This window comes from Sycon ciliatum, chromosome 1 (assembly GCF_964019385.1).
Source record: "Sycon ciliatum chromosome 1, ocSycCili1.1, whole genome shotgun sequence".
Lineage (NCBI taxonomy): Eukaryota > Metazoa > Porifera > Calcarea > Leucosolenida > Sycettidae > Sycon > Sycon ciliatum.
This window is the reverse complement of record NC_088643.1, coordinates 22,813,054-22,839,967: the sequence shown is the minus strand read 5'-3', so window position 1 is coordinate 22,839,967 and position 26,914 is coordinate 22,813,054. Positions and strand designations below refer to the sequence as shown.

The following is a 26,914-nucleotide window of genomic DNA, read 5'->3' as shown; positions in this document are numbered from 1 at the left end:
TTTCAAGCGGTCTTACTCACAGCAAGGTGATGTAGCCAGTGAAACTGACTGATTTGGCTAGTGGGGGCGGGGTGACAACTGGTGGCGAAGTAAAGTCGCACCTGCATACGACATGAGTGGGTTGCTATGCACCCACATACTGAGGCAAAGTCACACCTTAGTGGATCCAAAATAGAAATCTGATATCAACTTACTACTCCCAGGCCGTTTTTGACGTCACGTCATCACTTTCCAGCCCCCCCCCCCACCAATCCCGAAAAGATTGTCTGGGTTCGAAAGGGGGCATGTCACCTGAGAGTACACTGTACAACACATACATGGCACTACCCGATCAGCATGCAGCACAGGATGTGTTTGATAGTTTGCGTGTGAATGCGGGGGTAAGTACACGGTTTTCTCGTTAGTTGCATGCAAGAGAGACGATCCGACAGAAAGCAAATATTTGTGTGGGTTTCTCCCTCGCACTGAATGTTCTGCTGTTGGAGTCGAAGTGCTAAGCCATAATCCTTGTTTCGCTCTTCTGTGTAGTGTGAAGAGGTCAACGTACATGTGGAGCTCACTTTGAAGAAGTAGGCAAGGCTGTGAGCGCTGTGAGTTGGGAATGAATTGAAAATATGGCCGAAAGCTCTGTCGCAATATTTATTTAGTTCTGAAGTTTTAATGCGCCGTTAGTGGCAGAGCAGAGTGGACACGAAGAGTCGGTGAAGCAAGAAGGAGAGGTGACAAGACGAGTCGGTGAAGAAGGAAGGAGGAAAGCAAGACACATCTGCAACATCTTTGATCAAACTGAGCTGAGCTGCTGATACGAAGCGTCGACCAAGCATCCCTGACTGGAGTGAATGCCCCAGCTGGCCTCTCGTTTGTCAGTGGTTGCTACTAGACCTGTTAGTATCACACTCACGACTACAAGTTTCCTGGTGTGTATCGACATCGGCATCAGTGGGGCCTCCCGCCGTGTCGATCCTGTTGACGGGCGGACAGGTCGGTGTGAATCCTGAACGGCAACCGAGCCCGGGTCGCGTTGGGGGATCTCGGCGGTGAGTCTCGCCTGGCCTGCATACATGGACATTGCAACATCATAATAATAAACAACATACATGTACTTTCCATTGGCATCAGTATTCCGCGTCAGGTTTTCGTCGCTTGTGTGGTGTGTTTCTCCACCAATGAGCGAGTACTATGATTATTTATCGCTGTTCTCACACTTTACCATTTTAGCAGCTTGCATATGCCATTGATATATGTGGAAAGCGCGCATTTGCGCCATTTCTGGTGTATAAGAATGATCATTCCTCCATCATCATCATTATTATCCTCTACTGATGAGATACGTAACGATTTTACGTGCCCATTGACCCACCGCTCTTACTGGGTGCAGCCGCTGTCCGTTGGTGAAACGAGCAAAGCTTCAGAGTTTGCGTCGTCGTCTCCTCCTAGCGCGCTCTGACTGAAGCTGCAGTCAACATGAGTCAGCTACGATGGGCACAGAGACTATTGGGCCCGATGGCTGCAAGGTTAGAAGTGACTTGTGTCCTGCACGTCAGTTTTGTTGTTGCTTCTGATCTAGGAATCCAGCATTTTTAAAAATTAATAATATTATTGTTGTGGAATAGAAAAAACGCTATACTTCAGGCTGACTGGTCTGTGTGAGCTAATGTGCCCGGTCATTATTACTATTAGTAATACAGTGCCTATCAGTACATGTAATAGACAATGTCCAAAGGCGATGTGCTTCAACAACAGCTAAATGCAATAAAGATTAAAAAAGAACGTGTGGAGAGGTCCGTACAATGTACAATATTAGTGTATCATTGTATGTCCAATCCTATGCTCTCGATATTCCACGCAATCGTAATCATACCCGGGCCACTCAGCTCGGTGAATTGCACATATTGGACTCCGGCATACAGTATTTCCGCGCATATAAAGCCATGGCGTTGTAGGTGCACGGCTGTTAGCTGCACTTGGATCGAGGCAACTTAGTTTTCTGCACGTGAGCCATGAAAAATCAATGCATGCTCATGCATGTTCATGCATAACCAGTCAGCTGGCCTGCTCGCCCACGCATTTGACAGGTAACAATTCCATCAAATTTGAGATATCGCTTCGTTCTAAGTCTCAAAACAGTTCTAAAGTCACCAAACCACGCTGGTAATCGATGGCTATTCAATGTTAACATCTTCAGGAAGACTTCAGCTGTTTCCCGAGAATTTGGGCATCGTTGCCGTTATTTTTCACGGTGTTCTTCTTCCTCCTGTCTGGAGCTGCAATTGCATCCTGGAATTATTTGAAAGGTATTTCGTGCGGGCTGTGGGGGGTTCCAACAGGCATAAACTGACATCGCTATAGGATAACTGGTAACTTTCACCCTTCAAGGAGGTAGAGCAATGAGAATTTTTTTGTGGCGGTCGTGGCTGTATTTGTGCACTTCCAAGGCTTTCATTCTGCCTGATACTACTCTCTACTGTATGGGAATCGTTGTTTAGGCACATGTAGCTCTCTTATTTGGTAGATCTGCTGTTTTTAATCACTTGGGACACTTTGTCTAGCCTATTTGTCTTCGTTCGTCGTTCGTGCCATCTATCAGTTTTGTGGGGTGCCTTGACTTGTATTTGTGAATTTCTCGAGTAAAGACCCTAATTCTTGACTGGAGTCACGTCTTGAATTGAATTTGCTGGGCGAGCCCTCGTTCACGCAGTTGTCCTTATCGTAATAGTCAATATCTACTTGCTGGACGGACTAGCGGCTAGAACAGGGATGACCAAATGGTCCAAGTGTGTACTAGTACACGATTATTGTTTCCATCATCGTGAAACGAGCGTTGTGGAATTGCAGTCGTCTGCCTTTGGCGCTGAGGACATGAGGAGAGTTGATTGTTACTTCTGCTCAGCAATGAAGCGATCATCAGCTCTCTTTGTTCTAATTATTGAGAGAACATACCGGCATCGCAATCAAGTAAAGATTAGGCAAACCTCGCCAACCTCCAAAGAGAGTCGAAGATATTTTCTCCAAATGCAAAGACGACTCTTCTTTGTGAGTTTGTGACTTGCATTTGCGTGCATACATGAGCAAGTCACGGACCACGGCACGTGCGCGGTTACCATGCCATCTCGAACCGACGCCATCTTTCTAAGTTGCCGCTTCTTGACAGCCGTGGGTGAAACTGAAACATCGCTATTTTGGACCAAATTTTTGGAGAAAATAGCCTCGGCTTTAACGCCATGGCGCTAAAAGTGAGAGACGCGTACATGCAAAAAAATCGGCAGAGTGTGAACTTCGAGTACTCGTACGGTGCCGTTGCACGTTCGTGTCGAGCATCCATGTACTTTCAAATTTCAAATTGTGAACCTACTGTGTACAAGGTGGCGTACAAACTTGTGTGAAGGTGCGGTGGCGGTATGGCATGTGACAGTGGGGATGGGTACATATAGAGAGAATCACCGCTACTGTACGTTCACTGAAAGAATTGAACTCACCTTTAAAACGCCAGATGCAACTTCCTCCACATTGAATTTTGTTCACTTATAACGCCATGGCTTTATAAGTGAGGGTGGCCTTATATTCGGATATAACGCCATGGCTTTATAAGTGAGGGTGGCCTTATATTCGGATATAACGCCATGGCTTTATAAGTGAGGGTGGCCTTATATTCGGATACACCGCCATGGCTTTATACGCTTGGAACTACGGTATACTATTATTATGTATGGAGTAGGGTCGCCAGCAGGCAGTGGTGAACTGCCACTGGTAGAGTAGACGGTTCGATACCGGAACGCTTTGACAGCCAAATTTGTATAGACCCAAACCGATCATCAGCGTGGATTTTTCACTCGAAATAATTATGTTTGTGGAAGGAAACTGGCATGTTGAAGTTTGCTCTGGGGCCAGAGTCAATCGAACTGAGCCACTCCTTTGTGTTGACCCATTGCCTCCAAGTTGCCCAATTTTTCGCTTCAAAAAAGTTCAAATCAGAGATGGCTCCAAACCGGACACGTTTTAGAGTGCACGTCAAATTCACCCTGGGTCTGAAATTAGGTAATTGCTATCGCTCCACGACGGCCAGTACAGAGTAACAATAAGCCGTGTGTGTGCTTCCATTAGTTTTGATTGGTATGCGGTGCTTTATTGGCGAGGGGCGAGCCGCTGTTTACCTGCGACAAGAAGTTGATTTTTCGAAAGTCGTAAAACTCAAGTCGCAGTGTGAAGCAACACGTCAAAAACTCACCTGCTTGGTATGGCGCTTCTGGTCATCGCAGAGCCATGAAATTTTGGCTCGGAGTATACTGTAAAAGCAGAAATTTTCGGTGGTGTAATATTTTCGGTATTCGCCAAAATCGGCGGTTCGGTAGCGGGAAATTTTCGGTAAAACCCGTTCTCCAGGTAGGTGTACTAGTACACAGTATCGGTTGTACCGAAAATTTCGGTGCGTTTTATTTTCGGTAAAAATTGTCGGCACCGAAGTTACCGAAAATAAAACACCACCGAAAATTTCTGCTTTTACAGTAACACATCGCAGTCTCACTGTGACATATGTTTTCTAATCAAAATACCAAGAGAGAAAGTGAATATTGAGTCCGTTCCGGTTTGCAACCTGTGTCCTATTTGAAACCGTCGCCTCTACACTGTGAAGAGGGCTAGTACTACAATATGTCTCCAGGGGAGCATACATCGAGTGTCCAGCTAGCTACTAGCACAGTGTTTATAAATCATCAGCACAAAATAATAGTGTCAAATAAGGCCTATTGTCACCGAAGTCGCTGCCACTATTTCGTTGTGCAAACGAAACAAATTTCTTTGAAAAGAAATCTATTTACCATACGCTATGATTACTCTGATTTCGGTAAAGAGAAAAGAACCTAGAAGTTACTAGTTATGACTAACAGTCCACCAAGGTAACCAAGGTAACCAAGGTAACGAAATAATAATACAGTCAGACAGTGTGACAACAAGGCGCACAACTGACAAGGATATTGAGACATTCGAAGACATGGCACCGTCCTAGTTCCAACACATCTACGAAGCGCAAACCAACAACCTTCCAATCCAATCCGAGTTTTCATTACTCTGATTATACCTGGTATACCGATTTTCCATCGTCCACCACACCACAACTGCGCTCTCCAGCTGACCTCCACACTCATGAAGGAATTCAGTCCCAACCGGGATGTGTCGCTTTGCTGCTGGTGGTGGCGTGCTGTGGCAACGTGTCGAGGTCGGCTGGAGAGCGCATTTGTGGTGCGGTGAACGATGGAAAATCTGTACAGGGTTGTACTCAGCGGCTGCTTGCCCCGTTCTATTTAATATCTGTGAATTTTAACTGGCTTGTTGAAGTCTTCGTTGTGCTGTTTCTATCGCATACATCTCTGCTGTATTTGAATCATTGTACTTGATCAGGTTTTTTTGCCTATATATCACACCTGATCAGAGGGCTGTGAAAGTACATGTTCGCGTGAAAAGCTTTGATAATGTTGACTGTGAGGAGCCTAAAACTTGTTCTTTTCTTGAGTGTGACAAACAAGTGCAGTAGTACTTTTGTAGCAGAAGAATCAATGTCCAAACACATAGCTGTCAGCCAAGGACAACAGCCTTTCTGAGAATTCTACGGCAGTCGTCAGCGATTAACATTGATCAGCGGCAGATCTGTTGCGTATCTGCGGCATTTTGTGTTGATATCTTGACCTGTAGTTGGTCACGCTGCCTGAATAAAAGCTGGGTGGCTACCAGACCGAGAATATCTCATCCACTTATTTGTATGCTCATTGCCGCCTAGCCACATACACGAGCAGCAATTTAGACTTGTGATATCGTGGTCCCTTTATAACCCAGCAGCATGTGTGCTCCGGAAATTCTGCTGGATTAGGGAGGGTGCTGGATTAAAAAATCTGATTTACTGCTGCAACGTGCATGAAGAGGACATTCTAGCTGCTGAAAATTGTGCTGGTTAATAGAGGGTTCTGGTTTATGCTTCAAAGTAAGGTGCTGGATTAAAGAGGGACGACTGTACCCGAATTTCGGTTAAGACACCTGCTGTTTATTGTGTGTCTTGTTGCTCTTCAGGCCCAGTCCCCTCGCTCGGATGCAGCCCTCTCGCACTGCTACAAGTAGTAGTGCGGAGCTCACCGTGGATCGAGCAAACGTTGTGGTGATAGGCGGTGGAGTCGTCGGCACTAGTATAGCCTATCACCTGGCAAAGCTGGATCCGCCATTCGATGACTTCGATGACTATCCCGCGGTTGTCCTGCTGGAGAAGTCTGAATTGACGGCAGGGTCAACTGGGCATGCCGTAAGGGAAAGGTAGTGAATGTATTGCTGAAAGTCAGCACTGTGGTTTGGTTGTTAGGAAGTTTTCTGGGGGACAAAAATGCTTTAACGTCCGCTATGCGTGCAGGTGATCAAAGGACAAAAGGTGTCTACGGGGATATAATGTGTGTGTGCCAGCTAGTTCGGTTGGTGGGTACACTTATGCCAGAGTAGTATGTATAAAGCCGGTTCTGGGTAATTTTTCACCTTTGACCTTTGGGCCAAATAAGGCACACTGTGTCGGTCGTGCTTGGCCTGGTGTGGCCCCGGGACTCCCCCCAGGGTTTGACCTTTGACCTTTAGGGTTAAATAAGGCACACTTATCGTCTTAATCATTATTCTGTTCATTTTTTATTTATTTTTTCAGGAGTATTTGCTATTACCCCCGGATAGGAGTGGGTATAAGAAGTAGATACATTGTTGGATAATGTTTCATTATGGAGATGATGATGTGGGGTGAAGATGGATTTTGAATTTGAGATCTTACGTGCCTATGTACATGAAAGGAGACTTCGTGAAGAAGAAGAAGAAGAAGAACAAGAAGGAGAGCAAGAAGAAGAAGAAGGGAAGGAAAAGCAGTGTCATCATCTTGATCATGTTGTTCACGAAGGAAGATACGTATGTTCTTCTTGTGGACTTGTCATGGATGTGGTTTACTTACCTGAAGTTGATGTACATCAGAGATGTAGTCATGAAGAAGCCTTACGCTGCGCATGAGCGGTTATGTGGTGTGGATCGTCATCTTTTGCATTTTCTTTCGAAAACTGAACTCTTATCTGATCAGCTTCGTGTACACCCTCTTCGAGAGCAGATACGTGCGATGAAGAAGTCCTGTTTGTACACGAGTATAAATTATGCTATAGCATCCTGTATAGTATACGATACGAATGTGGATGCATTACGTAAACTGCATTCCTACTTACCTCATAGCAATGTATCCTGGTTGAGGTTCAGTCGAATCATGAAACCTCTTCCTCAGCATTTCCCACTCCTATACGTACTGCATCTCATGGAGTCGACTAGGATGGTGTCTTCATTGCAATTGTCTACGTTGCGTTCGAATTTGCTGCTTTTATCTCCATCTGATATATCTCTTATGACATCATTGATTGATGCTTTTTGCTGGGAAACCTATTCACTTGATCACGTGATCCAGAACATGCACACGTTTGACTGCGATCTTCTTTCCATACTGTATCAATTCGCTAAGGCGGCGGTATCATGTAAGGAATCTGTATGATGAGTTATGATTTTGGCGGACACGATGCTGATTGGTCAAATGTTTTGGCGGGCTTAATGCTGATTGGTGAAATGTTTTTGGCGGGCTTGATGCTGATTGGTCAAATGTTTTTGGCGGGCTTGATTGGTTGACACATATCTTATCATTTCAATCCACCTCCCTCTCTGACTCGTATAAATACGAATGATTGTCCTGCAGTTGAGTCATTCATTCATCGAGTACAGTGCTGACGAGTTGTCCTGAATTCACTTCCTAGAAGATGGCTTCCCTATACGAGCGAAGGATGAGGAAGAATTCCGCTCTTCCTGCTGACCCTCCTCGAGTTGTGCTCTCTTCGAAGCCAGTACCGGCTAAGCGTCGCTATGCATCACCTGCTCCTACCAAGCTCCACAAAGAGATTGTGGTGGATGGGTTTCAGGAGGACATGCAGCTGTCCTACAAGTTATCGGGTAAATCCTTCTACAAGCCTGGATATAAGATGTACTTCCCTTCGGGAGCTCTGCCAGCCTGTGGTAGTACGGCAACAGCTCGCAAAGATGCTCAAGGACAAGTTTACATCGAACTGAACGAGTCCACTGAGTTCATCATTACGAACTTGATCAAGACTTGTCCATCACTCCGTGACACTCTCCGAAGTGGACGTGTGGAGAAAATCAAGACCAACTTCTATGCATCACGTTCGTCCGACGGTTAATGTCGGGTGTACATCAACGGTGAAAACAAGCTAGTCCCGACCAGCTCGTTTGAACTGGATGTGGAACAAGATGTATTCATCTACCCCGGGGCAGTCTCCCTCGACACTGACGAGCAAGTGATGAAGGTACGTCTTGCTGTTGCTCCAATCATCTGCATCAATGTGGAACCCAGATGTTTTCATCGTGCTCTGGACGCACACATGACACTTTCTATCACGGAGCTGAAACAGCTGACTGAGAGCTTCACATCATTATGCAGTGTCGTCGTCCAACAAGACGATCAGCTGGTAGAGACCTTCCAATAAGTCTTTAATGAACTGCCTTCTTTATCACACAGCTGATCATTCATTCTTATTCTATCCTATACTACTTTCTACGACAATATCTCATGATACTCATTTAAAAAAAAAACTTTCTAAAGAACAAGTATGGGTGGTGTTGTGTCGAGTAGTACGTCCACGGAAGAGTGCTGCCTTGCCTCTTCGGACTCTAGTATTCCCACTGCTACTAGTGGAGAATGGGTTGCAGGATGTGAAAAGAATGGAATTGGGAAAGATGAACCAGGGTGATCTCATGTGAACACCATCAAGGAATGCGTCATTCATGACAAGATCAATCATGTCAAGGTTCCATCATCTGTTTTTGGCGGGCTTGATGGTAATTGGTTGACAACTTTGCATTTTCAACCCACCCCATTCTGACTTGTATAAATATGCATGCTTGGCATGCAGTTGAGTCATTCCTTCACCCGATACAGTACTGATCAGTTGCCTCGTGTCTTCGCATTCTAGGAAATGAATTCCCTTTACGAGAGATGGTTTCACGTTGCAAAGAGTCTTAACGGATCGGCTGATCACAAGACTCACGAATGTCAGGTGTGTCATCTGCTAGTACGAGTTGCTGACCATGTTCTTGCAACATACGCAAAGGATGAAGGTGAATGCTCGGAGACTCGTCATGCCTTTGCCATTGACCATTTGTTCGTTCGTGATTCGACATTATTTCACGCGTGGACATCTGCTAAACATGTCGCTATGAAGAGACCTGACATTCTCAGGTATGCTGCGAGCTTTACTGTTGGCGATGGTGATCGTGAACAAGCTGAACGACTTGAAAGTTGCATATGCGGCATCATGGAAGGTTTATGGAGTCATGCGTCAAACGACGTCGTTGCCCTGGAGATGACCTTGGCATATTCAGTCACTCTGTTGGACATGCTGGCACGGAAAGGCGATCGTGCGAAGGTGTTGTTAGCACGAGATTTCCTCATGAAACACATTCATGAACAATCGAGGAGGAGGATGAACGGTCGACTCATCAACACGATGACTGTGGCTCTTGTTTGTTGTGCATTACCTGTTGTTTACCTGTTCTTATGAGCATCATAAAGATTTATTTGAGAAAGAAAATATTTCCTTTCATAATTAGTACAGTGTGTGTGTGTGAAGATGGCGTACTGGGCTACGCATTTCCATAGGAGTGATGGTGATGAGGCCTCCCTCAAACACATGCAAAGCATGCGGAATGACATTATCGAGATGCAATCGGTTGTGGGGAACGATGACACCGAAAACACCTTGGTTCATGATGTGGAGAAACTAAAAGAGGAGAAAGCCGATGAGAGCAAAGTGGAAGATGTGGAAAACAGATCTACGCGCTACACAGATCAAGCCATAGCAGCTGATGAGCTGCACGTTAAAACAGACGGATCCGTGTCCATGGATGCTAACCTCGACATGAACGAGCATTCCATCTGTAATTTGGCGTACGATGATAGCTCTTTGACATGTGCTGTCCCTGCCGGTTGGGTCAAGAATGAAATCCGTCAATCCTCATCGAGATTGCAACACGACATCGACGGTGTGCGCAAGATGAAAGGTCCTCGTGGTGATCGGGGATTGGGATGGCTTAGCGGAGGTGGTACGCCACTGAACTCTATAGGGAGAAATGGTGACTTCTACCTCGATGCAACCACGCTGATCGTGTACAAGAAATTCAGCTCGAAATGGATGGCTTTCGGTCAGCTTCATGGATCAAGAGGTGAAGATGGTCCACGTGGAGAACGTGGATTGATCGGTTCTGAAGGCGAGACTGGACCTAGAGGAGCTGATGGGCAAGGTGGTGAACGTGGTCAAAAAGGTGATCAAGGAATACCTGGTCCAGGTGGTCCCAGAGGTAAAGTTGGACCACGTGGAGAACGTGGATTAGTCGGTCCTGAAGGCGAGATTGGACCTAGAGGAGAAGATGGACAAGACGGCCCACAAGGTGAACGTGGTGTGCAAGGTGATCAAGGAACCATAGGCCCCGTCGGTCCCCAAGGAACCATCGGTGCAACCGGTCCTCCTGGAAAAAGAGGTCCCGTGGGCTCCCAAGGAATCGTCGGCCCCATAGGTCCTCCAGGAGCCAGAGGTCCCGTGGGTCCGCAATCAAATCAGAACCTATCCGATCCGTTTCATCTACTACCTCTCATTCGGAGAAACGCCTACCTCTACGTATACTCTCATCCTAGCAGATTTGAATCCGTCAACAGGGTGAGCAGAAACAGATACAGAGGGGGAAATCTCGTTGACTTGAAGGACAAGAGAATCAACGTGAACAGCATCGACATGCTCCGAGACGGTCACTTCTACCTCAACATTTCACAACAACAGCAAGTTTCCATTAGAGAACGATTCGTCAATCTGTTTCACGACAACATGTCTTTTGCAATGTTCCAAGTAATTCAAGTGGACGCACCTGTCCCTAGAAACATGGCATTGAAGGCATTCGACATCGATACTGTCGGAAATTTCACCTTGGATAGTTTGTACGTGTTGTTCACTGCCACACACATAAGTGGCAACTACTTCACAGGTTCCGGCTATTCATCATTCAACCTACCCGTTTCGTCTTTAACAAACCAATTATCGGCGGCTTTGGATAAGCCTGTGTCGAGCATGATGGATCTCTTGGGTACAAAGTGTGTCATAAGTTACGCTCGGAATTCAGAAGGCCTATTCACTCTACACGTAAACTCCATTTTGATACATTCCAACTTGGAAAGTGAGCCATTTTCCAGAACCAATGGAATCGAAGATTGCGATTATCGCATTGGTGGTACTCAATTCTTCAACGGTACTACGTCAAAGTTGTTCTGTCATTTGCACTTTGTCGAGAGTTTATCTTCTCACACAATCCAGCGCATCCACACAGAACTCATGACACACTACAATATATAGCACACATTATAGCACACATGCTACACAACATTCTTGTGATGAAAAATAAAAATAAAACTGATCTATAGTAATCATCATCACATCACCAGATCAGAATGTCTGTGATATTGACAGTGGCGAACAACACGTCGGGAGTGAGCAGGGGATTGCACAAACCGAACTTTACTCTAAATGTGAAGGACCTCGATACGCGCGATAAAGTCCTGCATGTTGAATCGGCTCAGTTTGAAGTACACTTTGAGAACATAGACGAGGCAACGAACAAACTCTATGTGGTACATGGTGAAGAAGAAGAGGATAGACTGTCCATGAAGACGGGAACATACAGCGATGTAGACGATTTGGTGTCTATAATCAATACCACTCTGAAACGATCGGGACACGGAGACATTGTGTTTTCCTACTCTCGTCACACCAGCCGCATAAGTGTCTCGATACCCAGGACTAAAAGGTGCTTGTTGAAGAAGGACTCACCCGGATTGGTGCTGGGTGTGGGCACTATTCTCAAGCCATACACGATCGAGGGATCTCACACTTTCCCGTTCGCTGTGGATCTGACAAAAGACAGACGACTTGTCCTGCTCTACGCCGACTTAATCGGACCTGCTGTGGAGTACGAAGACAACACTGATTCGAGGGTGTTGAAGACCTTTCTCATTCAAACCCTCAACGGTTTGAATAACTACGTGTTTGGAAAAGAAGACAAGCGAATGCTGCTTCCACACGAAAACGTGACTAGCATTTCGTTTTGGTTGAAATTCAACACCGGTGAACACATCACTTCAGGATATCCCGTCTACCTTGATCTTCGGATCACCAACACGTCTTAGATGGATCTTCCAGATGTTCGTGTCCGTCACGTGCGAGACATGGTGGAGGATATAGCAAAACGAAAGGAATTGGAGAGCGAAAAAGTGCGTTGCCTGGAGAAGTACGTGATTTACAACACCGCAATCTTGTCCTTTCTCATACTCAGTCAAACCATTCTCAACATTCTTCAAGGGAGTGGTGCCGTATCTGGAGAACATCGCATTCGAATCATCGCCATCAGTAGCACGATTATCGGCGTGATCATGGCATGCATAGGCAAACACGTTCTCGACACCAAACGTCAACTTATCACGTGTATCGAACAACTGCAGCAGATGGAGAGAGCAGAAGACGTGTTCATGTTGGAATTGGGCATCACTCTGGAGGATGGGAAGCTCACTAACGAGGAGCATCAACGATTGATAGCGATGATGAACGACTTTCGCAAGACACTAGATATTGGATCGTTGAAAAAAATTCGCCCCTATTATAATGTGACTCGCAAGAATGGCACAGGAGATATACTCACCACAAGCTCCGGAGTCCTTCACGGGACTCCTGACCAACACGAAGATCGTTCAGAAGAACATCCTCGACAGGACGGAGAAGAAACTCTCGTTGCTTGAGGGTAGACGCGGGGGAGTACGACTCTTTTCCTCAGCAGATCGATCACCACCATCCCTGAACAATGAGCTGGACATCTCGTCACCGAATTTCATTGCTCTGGGGGAGAGCTATTTCATCGTGAAAATGCGCTATAGTGTCAAAAACAATCTCGATAATCAACCTGGAGACTACACACGATGGGTGTGCACCACGTCACCAGCCTTTTCATGGTTCAAGAACATTCGAGTGGAGATCAATGGAACCGAGGTCACGCAATCGAGTAAAGTTGCCGACATGCAAATGGTTCAGCATATCCTCAGTCTAATGGAAAGCAGCAGCGAGCGCCTTCAGTACGTTGACTCGGATCTCTACGGTCTACAGAAACTGGATCCGCAAAGAGCATTGAGAGGTGTGGATTTATCGCCCTATCAACTTGGTGTGAAGCGTAAGCATGGCTATGCCTTCGAAACAAACGCTGTACACGCTGATGCAGCACGAGCACCGGATTTCGACGCTAATTTCACACCCAAGCGTGCACCCACCGTCGAGCTTGTGACCAACGAAGGCTTCTCCAACACGGTACAGGAAAAAGCACTTCGGGCAGCTGTTGGACGGTTTCAATACAAGCTGAGACCCTTCCTACCGTTTTTCAATCAGGACGATGCTTGGTTACCCCCGGGTACACAGGTGAAGCTTCGCTTTGATCTGCCCCAATCCGAGCTTTCCAGATACATCATGCTTAGCGATCAAGGCGGTGGTGCCAACAGTGCTCTGAGTGTCGGTGATATTGACATCGATCTACTCCAATTGGACTTTGTGTACACTACCTATCGCATGGAACCCAATCTCACCGATCGTGTACGCCTTCCCAAACAACTCTATTTCCACACGTGGTGTCCTCGTCTCATACAAAAGAGCATTTCAGATGATGCTGGTACACTGGAATTGCTTCACAATGCAGACATACCACGCAGAATGATCCTGTTCTTCACGGATTTGACTCATGGTACACAACCAACATTGGCTGGAGGTCAAGCATCGCATTCTTCGAACAGACTGGCCATGATTCACGCAAATCTCAGTCAACTTCGTGTCACTGTCAACGACGAGACGCTCTTTGACAACCCGCTCAAGTTCCAGTGGGATGTGAGTCGTAATACGGAAGGACAATACTTCTACGATTACAACAAATCCTCCTACCTGCGTGGCTACAATCTGGTTCAAGACTTTTTCGGCAAGACGTATGGAACGCAAATCCCCATCACCGCTGCAGATTACTGCAATCACTACTTTATGGTACCTATCAACTTGAATCTGGATCGGACGACAGACAATCCAAGATCGAGAGGAAATCTGTCCATCGACTATCAATTTACCGACGTGACAAACGCTCCGTTGAGAAGACCTAGCGAAAATGGTGCCTCGATCAAAGTCAACCTTCTCTGCATGGATAAGTACTTGTACACCATGAGCAAAGACGAAGGCATCAAAGCCGAAGTTGTATAAATTAATTCCGATCTAGTACTAAAAGGGCATCATGGAAGGTGGTGACCTAGAGACCAGACATCGTGTCTACGGTGGTGATTTGAAATCGTCCAGTCGACAACACGGTGGTTTCTTCTGGAAAAAGAGCTTCTGGAAAAACCTTATTGGTGCTGGACCCGAGGAGATGGACAAACAGATGGCGGAACCCATGACAAAACAAGATGACATGCAACGCGGTGGACTTGGACCCTTGGCTGCCATGGCAGGAATGACACTTCTTCCCATGCTTTTGGGGAGAGGAGAGTCCGGAGACATCGTGGAAGCACAAATGAAAACGGCTTACAATCCGTCCATGCACCGAGGTGGTCTAGCCATTCCACCAGGATTAGCCGCCAAGGCCATACCACTCCTAACGAATCTGGCTGCTCCCTTGGCCATGGGTACCATGGCATCACTAGGTGACAACGAAATGGATAAAATATTCGGTAGAGGAGTGAGGAAGGGAAGCTCAACAGGTACCATGAAGCGCACTAAAAGTCGTCGTCGTCGTCACGCTCCGAAGAAAATTCGACAACGTGCACCTCGAAAAACCAAGAAGCCAGCTCGTCAAATTCGCTCCAAAGGCCGCAGGGCACGAGGAATAAAGAAACAAGGAAGGACCTTGTTCAAGCAATTAGGACATCGTGCCCTGAACGAAGCTTCCTCATTGCTGTCTGCACCACGGAGATCATTGACCCGTCCTGAAACTCCATTTGCTCAAAAAATTCGACAGAACATTAACAGTGCAGGACCGTCTTCTCTGAGTTCCGCTCACATCGGTCCATCCTACAACATCTGATCATGGACTTCATCTCGCTCCTTGGACAGGAAACCGAGAGGAAGAAAAAGGCTAGTACTGTAAGGAACGATGATGTTCCAACCACGGCCACTGCTCGACACAAGCTGCACGTTCCTGGTCTTCAATTCGAGTCTAAGGATTGGTTCACTGAAATCATTCCTGCCCTGAAATCCTGGGGACAAAACGTATTGTTTCTGGGACAGAGCAACATGGGTAAATCCTACTTTCTCATCAAACTCCTGAAACGCATACAACCTGAGCGTATGGTGGTCATCTCCAACACGCCGGCCGATCAGTATCGTCTCCCAAGCCTCAAATCCTTTAAGCATTACAGCACCATGCCCGAGTGCATCGAAGACATGAATCTCCAGCCTAATACGTATGTGATCATTGATGACATCAGAGTGATGGGTTTGAAGCACGGTAGTCAAAGAGAGTGTACAGAACTATCACATGTCACATGTTGCACGTTGATACTATTAGTGTATTGTAGTTACGATTTGTGTACAGAACTGTCACATGCTGCAAGGAGGGAGTGTGCGAGATTTACGAGTGTGATTTTGAGTGATTGGACAGGACACTGCGCTGAAATAGAATGAGTGTTGTTGGGATAACATCATTTACGAGTGTGTTGTTACAATACAGTGTTTGTTGTGCGTGTTTGTCGGATACGCCGATATAATCACTTGCATAGATAATACTTACGTTGTTGCTTGCATTCTCGCTCTCCACAGCAACTCCATTGCGTGCTGCGTTCTATGTATTCCTATTCTGTACACTGACTCTCTCTGACAGGGTTTGCTGTCACCCTGTCTCTGGGCGCAAGCACCCTCTGACAGACCAAACTGATTTGCTTCATCTCCACAATATTTATCTCCTTTCGATTTGAATTTCTGTTTGTTCTGCACTCTGATTTTTCCTTGTTGCACCTGCGCTTTTGTACGCGGAACTTTGCTGTCGCCATCACGTCGCCATTATTTATATCCATGGTTACGTGGTGGTATGACTCATCGATGCATCATGCGCGCATGATCATTCTTCTTTTCTACTCGTACACTTCGATATGCATGCACGCACACTGATGTACACGTAGACTACACGTAAGCCAATGCACGCACGCGAGCACGTTTCGCTGAGGACAGCGATTTGAGAGAGAGAGTTTTGTCAAGTTTGAGAGAATGGTGGTTAGCTTCTTGCCCAGATTAGTGACAGTTGTGGTTGTTGTTTGCCTTTGCGTTTTCCTGGTTTCATTCTCTGCATTTTTAGTTGTGTTCCATGTCTGCATGTTGTTTTCCGAGTGTCAGTTCACTACACCAGAGTTCGAACAATTAGAATTTAATACAGTCTTCACCGAAAGGGAAAGAGTCCTAAACAACTGGTCCTTCGAGCCGGATCTCGGACTGAGCTTGTTCTGTAGAGTGTAGTAGTATGTAGACATTGTAGTAAAGTTATAGTGCTGTGGAACGTAAAGTTAGCATCATGTCCTCGGCGTCAGCTCCGCGTACGAGCCAACGCTCAACCAAGGGTGTGCCACCATTGAGATATGGACACGAGGAGCCCGAACTCGCCGTGGCTGCGGATAAAAGGAGCTCGGTGTCCGCTGTCCCGTCCAGGGCCAGTAGCGGTTCCCAGCTCAAGGTCGAACTGAAAGCTACAGAGCTGGAAGCGGCGGAGGAGCTCGCCACCATGGAGTTAGATGTAAAGAAAAGGGAGATTGAACTCCGCAAGGACATTTGGGCCAAAAAGTTGGCGTTAGAGGAAGCAATAAAAACGGAGCAGCTGTCCCAGAGGAGTTCCCCGAGGCGGCGAGGGCATGGCTTGACTGCGGAGGCACTTGCCAAGTTTGACGATGCCTTGCAAAGATGTGGCAACACTCGTGTCGTCCCGGCCGCAAAGTGCGTATCATTGAGTCGTGTGGACCAGGGTCGTGTTGTCAAGCCACCAGTGCAAGCTGGTGCCGAAACCCGGGGATATGATAGCCTGACTGAACATACAGCAGCAGTGGATGGCGCGCGGAACATGGACTGGAGAATGTTCGCCGCAAGGCAGTCAGCTGGCACGTCTGAGGCCTCCGACGATTCCGCAGTGTCATTCAGTCAGGCTCAGCAGCCAAGGCCAATCTGGCACTCAGCTGTGCGGCATCCAGGAGCTGCAGTGCAGCACACAATGGCAGTGCAGCACGGAAAGCGAGCCGTGCACCATCACCACGCTTCAGTGCACCAACCAGTAGCAGCTGCCTCGTACCTAGTGCGGCAGCAACCAGTGCTCAATCAGCTACCTGTAACCGTTGCGGGTGCACTGAGCATGCCTCAGCCGCAGCCGCCACCACAACAGTCACAACCGCAGCAGACGTACAGACCACAGCCTCGTCGAATCGTCGAACATCAGACGCTCCCACCCGACATGGCCCGCGTGCAAAAATGGGCAGACGGCATACCAGACGGTTGGCGCCAGGGCATTCGCCAGGCACAAATAAAACCGTTGGAGCTGCCAAAGTTTAATGGGGAAGAGAGCAGCTACATGAAGTGGCAGCAGCGTTTTTTGCGTCTGGTGGACGAGGACCCATATGTGTCCGACCACTACAAGATGGCTCGTCTTCGCGAAGCAGTGGCCGGTGGAGCAGCAGAAGATCTGATAGCGGACTTGCTGGACGGCGAGGGTGCGTACCAGTCCGCAATGGCTGAGCTGGATGCGTGGTATGGTGGCAGCCAGCGCGAGCTCGAGCGCCAGCAGAAAGAGCTGTATGCACTGCCACGCATTCAGCACGACAAAGACACCACCGCTCTGCAGACGCTCGCCATCAAGCTCCGCAACGTGCTGCTAAACATGCAGGCGGGCCACATCATGCCGGGAAGAGAGATGTACGTAACGGTTACACAGAAACTGCCCCGCAACCTTCTGCTGCGCTACATTGAGCGTTATGACGACGCCACTGGTAACGTGGATGACCTGTCCAGATGGCTGCTGGATAGAGTGCATCGTATGCGCCAGGTCGATGCTCGCATTGGGGACGTCTTGACGGTCAAAAAGCCGGAGAAAGCGGCTACAGGGCGTACGCAAGGCCACCACACCATGGCCACCATTCCAGCAGCTAGCAGCAGAACAACGTCGGCCTCGGCACCAGAGCCACGAACAACGGTGTGCCCGGTGTGCCAGGGGCATCATGCCCTTGCTGTATGTGCTGAGCTGCGCAAGATGTCGGTGCGCGAGAGGTGGGGAGCGGTCAAGCCCCTGTACAGCGTTTGTACGAATTGCCTACAGACAGGGCATCGTTCAAATGACTGCTCTGCTAAGCCATGTGATGCGTGTGGACGAAAACATAACAGTTTGTTACATGTTTGGAAATCGGACAAGCCACACATTAATATCTCTACTACTGACGCCAAGGCCAGACACACAGCGGTCAGCAGTTCGACACAGGCAGCCAGGCAGCACACAGCATCGCCAACAGCCAGCGTGCCGTCAGCAGGTGCGGCACTGCACATCCTGCAAGAGCCAGCTGCGACTCTACGCGCGTCCGGTGGAATGGCGTTCATGACCGTGTCTGCCACACTAGTCAACAAGGACCGCCAGATGCAGGTGACCGCCCTGCTCGACTCAGCGTCATCAACGAGTTACGTCACCGAGTCTGTGGCCCAGGAGCTTGGACTTACGGGTCCTCAAGAGTCATTGCAGACCACAGTACTCGGAGGGAAGACAGTTAGTGGCACCCGACCGCACATCAATGTCGGTGTCCAGACTCAAGACGGCAGACTGGCCCAGTTTAGTGCGTGGGTGCTGCCAGCTGTAACGCCAATGAGTACGGTGGACTGGGCCCAGAACAGCGGCACGTGGGCAGGAAACATCGAATTCCAGCCGTTGCCGTCTCCCACAGTGGGCATTCTGATCGGTCTGAATGCAGCAGAGCTGCACACGTCACTGGAGGAGCGCAGCGGCCACTCAGAGAGCGGACTGATTGCCCGGCGCACACCACTCGGTTGGGTGTGTTTCGGCCCCTTGGGGAACAACAGTACTGCACTGCAACATACCTGCATCGCCCTGTGCACTGAGGCTGGCGTACAAGAAGAAAGTAAGCTCGATGAGATCGTTCACAAGTTCTGGGAGACAGAAAAGGTGGGCACGGAAGCGGCAGCATCCAATGTCGAGACGCCATCGCCAGCTGATCGCCAGGCCGAGTTACACACCAACAACACTGTGCGGTATGAAGACGGGCGCTACACGATGTCCATTCCATGGGCGAGCAGCCAGTCACAGCCTCAGCTGACCTCCAACCGCATCATGGCCGAGCAGCGGTTGAGGTCCTTGGAGAAAGCACTGGACAAGCGACCAGCAGTGAAGAAGCAGTATCACGAGGTCATGAACAGTCATATTGAGAAAGGCTACGTCAGCATGGTACCTACTGAGCAAGCTGACGGAGAGGACCAATGGTATCTGCCGCACTTTCCGGTGGTACGCGACGATAAGAGTACCACGAAAGTCAGAATTGTCTTTGACGCAGCGGCAGAGTGCAACGGTGTCTCGATTAACGACGAGATGTTGACCGGTCCAGCGCTGCAAAACGACGTATCCTCTGTGCTGCTGCGCTTTTGTATGGAGCCAGTTGCTCTGGTAGCGGACATCGCTGAAATGTTCCCGCAAGTCGTTCTCGCAGAAAGTGACAGGAAATACCATCGTTTCCTGTGGAGGGTGGATGGAGAAGTCTGTGTGTTTGAGTGGAACCGGCTAGTGTTCGGCATAAAGGCATCCCCCTACCTGGCAGGCAAGGCGGTCAAGAAGACCCTGGAACACTTTGGTGATGGGTACTCTGCAGCAGCGGTGGAAGCCATCGACAAGTCCACGTATGTGGACGACCTGCTGAGCTCGGCTGCATCCGACGAAGCTGCGTGCAACACCCAGCAGCAAACGCAGTGTCTCCTAGCGCAGGGTGGGTTCCACTTGCGGAAGTGGTTATCGAACAGTGCAGCCGTCATGGAGTCCATCCCAGAGGCCGACCGTGCCAAGGAAGCGGTGTTAAACTTGGGTGAGCGAGATGCTCACAGCTGCCTAACAACAGTGAAGACACTCGGCGTCAGCTGGCATTCACAGTCCGACACGTTCACCTTCCGCTACCAGCAGACCAAGCAGAGCCCAACGAAGCGTTCAGTGCTGAGCGGGCTGTCGACTGTGTTCGACCCGAGAGGCCAGATCGCGCCATTCACTATCCGGGCACGCATCCTTTTCCAGGACTTGTGTCTACTTGGTGTTGGCTGGGATGAGCGACTCCCTAGCGCAGAGACGAAGAAATGGCAAGCCTGGTTCGGTGAGCTGCCAGGTCTCTCAGGAGTTCAGGCTCCACGCAGCTTCAAGGCACCAGGTGCACCAGAGAGCCAGCTGTCGGTTCACACCTTTGTTGACGCATCTGATCGAGCTATTGCCGCGTCAGCATACGTGCGTGCAGTGGACACTACCGGCAACGTCAGAGTAACTCTGGCAATGGCCAAGGCAAAGCCAGCTCCAATCCGTCGACAGAGCATCCCTCAACTTGAGCTACGTGGTGCGGTACTCGGTATCCGCGTGAGCCAGCACCTGGAGCAAGCCATCGGGATACCTATTAGCCAGCACACATTCTGGACAGACTCTATGAATGTGCTTGGCTGGATCCGCAACCACAGCAGGCGGTACAAGGTTGACATCGGCAACAGAGTATCACTCATCCAGGAAGTGACCAGCGTCAAGCAGTGGCACCACATCAGCGGCAAGAATAACCCAGCTGACAAAGCGACGCGTGGCCTACTAGCAGAGGACTTGGCCAATGACACGTTGTGGTGGAACGGTCCTGCCTTCCTCTCCAGCGCACCAGAGGATGACTGGCCCAAGCTTCCAGACTCTGTTCCGACAGCCGAATTACCTGGCCAGTTGAAGCGGATGATTGAGGCCACACTAGTCACGGTACCAGCAGAGGACGAGCAGCAAACTAGCCGACTCAACCCGGTCAACTTTAGCAGCTGGCTACGACTTGTGCGGGTCACCGCATGGTGCAAACGTTTTGCGGACAACTGCCGACACCGCCAGGCTCAGCCAGCAGACCCTACAGCGCAGCAGTCATCCAGCGCTACATCCAGCATCAGTGTCGCACGCGATGGCAGCCGTCCGACTCGCAAGGCCTTGAAGCGAAGGCACGCCCTGCCAGCAGTAGAAGTGCCCGAGCTCTCAGTGAGCGAAGTTCGCAATGCTGAATTCCACTGGTTTGCCAACGCTCAGCAGGACTCTTACAGTGACGTCATCAAGGCCCAGCGCAGCGGTCAACCATTGCCCAAGGCGCATGCACTTAGCCATCTGATGCCAGAGTGGGATGGAGACGCGAAGCCAGGGCTTCTCCGCATGAACGGGCGCCTGAAAACCGCTCATCATTTGCCCAGTGGAGCCCGGCGACCCATCATCCTGCCAGGCAAGCACCCTGTTACGGCTCTACGTATTGCGCATGAGGATGTGAAGTGCAAGCATGTGGCTGGAAAGAACCACTTACTGGCAAACCTCAACGGCGAGTTCTGGGTGGTTGGTGGTCTCGGCGCTGTCAAGGCTCACCGACGTTCCTGCCCTGGCTGCAAGTTACAGTGGGCCAAGCCAGCTGAGCAGTTGATGGCGCCGTTGCCAAGCTTCAGAACAGCAGAACCTGTACGTGCGTTTCACCGAGCGGGCGTGGATTTCGCAGGGCCATTCCTGACGAAGCAAGGTCGTGGCAGGGTCAAGACCAAGCGCTATCTGTGCGTCTTCACCTGCCTCCAGTCAAGAGCAGTGCACCTGGAGATGGCATACTCCCTCGACACTGATGGTTTCCTGCTGGCTCTGAGTAGATTTGTGAAGCGACGCGGTCGACCGGCTCTGATTGTGTCGGACAACGGCACAAATTTCGTAGCTGCGGAAAAGGAGTTGCGGGATGCAGTCGAGCAGCTGAATTCCGGCAGAGTGAGCGCCGCACTCGCATCGGAGCACATCGAGTGGCGTTTCAACCCCCCACAGGCGCCCCATCATGGGGGCGTGTTTGAGTCGATGGTGAAGTGCGCCAAGCGTGCGTTGCGTGGAATCCTGGAGCACGGAGACTGCACAGACGAGGAGCTGAGTACGGCGTTCATAGTTGTGGAAGCATTCCTCAACACCAGGCCGCTCACGACGATAAGCTCAGATCCGAGTGACCTCACCCCACTCACGCCACAGCATTTCCTCACCAGCCATGCCGACCTGTCGCTGGCACTTGAGGAACTGGCTGATCAAGCTGATCGCGTGAATCCAAGACATCGCTGGAAAGCAGTTCAGCGACTGAGTAAGGACGTCTGGGACAGGTGGCTGAAGGAGCTCGTCCCAGCGCTCAACCTGCGTCAACGATGGCGCAATCTGCACCGCAATGTACGTGTTGGTGAAGTAGTGCTATTCTTGGAACCTGGCACTCCAAGAGGGAAGTGGCCGCTCGCAAGAATACTGCAAGTGTACCCAGGCAAAGATGGCAACGTACGGGTGGTCGACATTCTCGTCCGCGGCAAGACCTACCGCCGACCAATCAATGTGCTCGTCCCACTGGAGGTGGATTCTGAGTAAGCCACCAGTACTGTGCTCGTTCTGCAAGAGGTGGATTCTGAGTATGCTGTGTTTGTATGAGCTCGTTCCGCAAGAGGTGGATTCTGAGTATGCTGTGTTAGTGTTAGTATTGTGCTCGTTCTGCAAGACGTGGATTCTGAGTATGCTGTGTTCGTATGAGCTCGTTCCGCAAGAGGTGGATTCTGAGTAAGTTATGTTATCTCTATTGCCTCACTCAATCACTGTTCGTGAGGGAGGGTGGTGATGTACAGAACTATCACATGTCACATGTTGCACGTTGATACTATTAGTGTATTGTAGTTACGATTTGTGTACAGAACTGTCACATGCTGCAAGGAGGGAGTGTGCGAGATTTACGAGTGTGATTTTGAGTGATTGGACAGGACACTGCGCTGAAATAGAATGAGTGTTGTTGGGATAACATCATTTACGAGTGTGTTGTTACAATACAGTGTTTGTTGTGCGTGTTTGTCGGATACGCCGATATAATCACTTGCATAGATAATACTTACGTTGTTGCTTGCATTCTCGCTCTCCACAGCAACTCCATTGCGTGCTGCGTTCTATGTATTCCTATTCTGTACACTGACTCTCTCTGACAGGGTTTGCTGTCACCCTGTCTCTGGGCGCAAGCACCCTCTGACAGACCAAACTGATTTGCTTCATCTCCACAATATTTATCTCCTTTCGATTTGAATTTCTGTTTGTTCTGCACTCTGATTTTTCCTTGTTGCACCTGCGCTTTTGTACGCGGAACTTTGCTGTCGCCATCACGTCGCCATTATTTATATCCATGGTTACGTGGTGGTATGACTCATCGATGCATCATGCGCGCATGATCATTCTTCTTTTCTACTCGTACACTTCGATATGCATGCACGCACACTGATGTACACGTAGACTACACGTAAGCCAATGCACGCACGCGAGCACGTTTCGCTGAGGACAGCGATTTGAGAGAGAGAGTTTTGTCAAGTTTGAGAGAATGGTGGTTAGCTTCTTGCCCAGATAAGTGACAGTTGTGGTTGTTGTTTGCCTTTGCGTTTTCCTGGTTTCATTCTCTGCATTTTTAGTTGTGTTCCATGTCTGCATGTTGTTTTCCGAGTGTCAGTTCACTACACCAGAGTTCGAACAATTAGAATTTAATACAGTCTTCACCGAAAGGGAAAGAGTCCTAAACAAGAGTGTCTCTACAAGTTCTTCACCATGTACAGCCATCATCATAAGTTGAACGTGTTCTTTCTCTCTCAGAGCTTTGATAACATTAAGGACATGAAGATCAATGCAAACTTTATGTATCTGTTTCGCTTCACCGATAAAAGCAATATTAAACGTTATCTCAATACTCTGTTTGGTGGTATGTGCACGAAGTCATCCATTATCTTTAGATTGTACGAGAAGTTATTGTCGGCGTGCCGCAGGCCTATCCTAACCATTGATTGCTCTTCTAATCAGTACTACACGTATTGCGAAGACACTGCATTAAAGGTGACTTTTGAATAAATCCCTCGTTGATGTGTGTGTGTGTGTGTGTGTGTGTGTGTGTGTGTACGATATTAGTCGAAGAGTTAGCCGAAAAGTTAGCTGAAAAGTTAGCCAAAAAGTTAGCCGAAAAGTTAGCCGAAAAGTTAGCCGAAAAGTTAGCCGAAAAGTTAGCCGGAAAGTTAGCCGGAAAGTTAGCCGGAAAGTTAGCCGGAAAGTTAGCCGGAAAGTTAGCCGGAAAGTTAGCCGAAAAGTTAGCCGAAACATTGAAAAAAATTCCAATCATGAATAAGAATGGAGTATCTTACGGTGAAATTCTCAAATGGGCTACCGAGCAGTATACAAAGAGTGGGACCCAGAAAGGGATCCTTCTCGATACCCAAGCGTAAAAGGTTGCAAACCTTGCAGTTTATGACGAAACATCCTCAACACATCATTAAGAAGAGGGCAAATTCGTGGGAAGTTCTCGGTATACCACCACTCATGCGGCAAAAAGGAGGTAATAACTACAATGCATACTTGAAAAGCGTCAAGAAAGTTCTTTCCCAAGTACCAGATCACAGTTTGAGCACCTCCACCCTGTTGGAACTGCAAGCCGATCCGCGAGTAAAGCGTCTATATGACACCCACTTCAAAAACAATCCCGATCACATCAGTTACCCGTCTGTGAGAAATGTGATTGCATCCAACATACTCAACTATGATTCCACTACCGATCAAGTTCGCGATTCCGTTGCAGATGTCAGGAAGAAGAGAAAGGCACCTTTAACATCAGTGCCTTTCAATCTATTACAAGACCACGAATTTGACCGATGGATCCTACAAATCCTGGACAGTTTCCTCCGACATACAAATATACCGGCAACCTTTTTGAAGAGCAACTATTTCACAAGCCGATCACAACTGCTGCAACTCTACGATGAAGATCGACTGAGGTTCAGGAGTCGGGTGGAAGCGGCTGCGGATGCCCTGAAGACGCAGACGATGAACGACTACACTACTCTGGTCAACGAGACGAATCGCATCTACATGTCCAGGTACCCGTTTGCAACCATAGCGGGTGCGGTGGGAATCCACAAACATGTCGATGGATTCCTTCGATCAGAACGAAAGATTCATGAACTAGCCACCCTAGTGCTAGCTGTACCAGGATCACAGCTCAAGTTTCAAGATCTCAACGACATGACTTCTACGTATGGTAGAACAACTGAAGCAAAATTGATCCATCCCGAGCATTTCATGGTTAGAGCACAAAAGGTGATGGTGGACGATGCATCATTCATTCAAGAGGTTCTGAAGGATAAAAGCAGGATCACTCGTATCATCAAGGATATCCTGAGTGGACGTTCAATGTGATCACGTGCGAAAATTTTCAGGCTATGATCAAGAATGGACTACCCTCTCAGCAGTGCCGACATCAAAGGAAGATTGAATGGTGTTGGAGGGTTCGTGGGGTGTACAAGTTACGACCTCTTACCACCCTTGAACAATGGAGACTTTTGTATCGTCAACACCGACAACGTTCTACCGGTGTACGATGCACCGGAAGGTGGACATCATTGGTTGACCGTGTGTCGCGAGCAAAACGTGATCCTGGTTTTTGACAGTTTCGGACGCAGTCTATACACTATGGAGAAAGATTACACTGAACCTGCACTGTGCGATTTCTTTAAAGAAGCCTATGCAGACTGTAAGATCATCACCAACACCCAAGCCGTTCAAGACAGAAGCACAGCAGTATGTGGATGGTATGCCATATTGATGGGAAAGTTATTTTCCAAATATGGTCTGGATGAAGCACTTCGAATTTTCCGAAGAGTCTTCGATGAGGATGAAAAACTGGAAAACGATAAACTGGTTCTCAGTTCAGGTGTCCTGGAAGGTGCTGGAGCCTTGTGGGACAACAAAGTGCAAAAGGCAATAATATTCATGATGGAAGACGGAAGAAGAAGACAGAACCCGCACCGTTCCATACGAAACTGGCTAACGAATTGCACAAGCCAAGACGAGTGCATTTCAAAAGACGCAAGGTGAAGAGCAGAGCAATTGATCATATATGGAGTGCAGACCTCGTCGATATGCAACGGTTTGCCCGAAGCAATAAAAACATCAAATTCCTGCTAACAGTCATCGACTTATACAGCCGCTATGCCTGGGCAATGCCTTTGAAATCGAAGACGGGTACCGCCGTGAGAGATGCGTTCGATAAGATTGTCAGTACATCCGGAAGGACACCGCTAAAACTCTGGGTAGACGAAGGCAAGGAATTCTATAATGCCCCCATGAAACGATGGTTATCACAACATAATATCATCATGTACAGCACCCACAACGAGGGTAAAGCGGTGGTGGTCGAGCGCTTCAATAGAACGCTGAAGGCAAGAATGTGGCGTCACTTTACAGAGAAATCCACGAACACGTACCTCAACGTCCTACCTCTACTACTAGACCGCTACAACCAGTCAAAGCATAGAAGCATTGGGATGACACCTAACGAAGCATCGAACGGTAGAATACCAAAAGATGCAGATCAACAAGACCCCCTGCAGTCAAAACCCAAGTTCAAAGTGGGTGACGAGGTGCGCCTAACCGTATCTAAGCGTCATTTCGAGAAGGGCTACACTGCGAACTGGACGGAGGAAGTATTCGAGGTGGATGAAATCCTACC

General features: G+C 48.5%; 2 protein-coding genes across 2 annotated transcripts in view; both read left to right on the top strand.

Annotated features, from left to right (window-relative positions):
- The first annotated feature begins 438 nt into the window (after positions 1–438).
- LOC135818454 (dimethylglycine dehydrogenase, mitochondrial-like) overlaps positions 439–26,914 on the top strand; it is a 71,524-nt gene continuing 45,048 nt past the window's right edge. The window contains exons 1-2 of the mRNA XM_065331840.1: positions 439–1,514; positions 6,058–6,283. Coding sequence (XP_065187912.1) covers positions 1,465–1,514; positions 6,058–6,283 — 276 coding nt within the window. The 5' untranslated portion in view covers positions 439–1,464. The remainder of the gene's footprint in view (positions 1,515–6,057; positions 6,284–26,914) is intronic.
- LOC135806713 (uncharacterized) lies at positions 16,672–23,130 on the top strand. The gene is made up of 2 exons (XM_065320939.1): positions 16,672–22,794; positions 22,841–23,130. Exon 1 carries the CDS (start codon positions 16,672–16,674, stop codon positions 22,762–22,764), a length of 6,093 nt encoding a protein of 2,030 aa, XP_065177011.1. The 3' UTR covers positions 22,765–22,794; positions 22,841–23,130.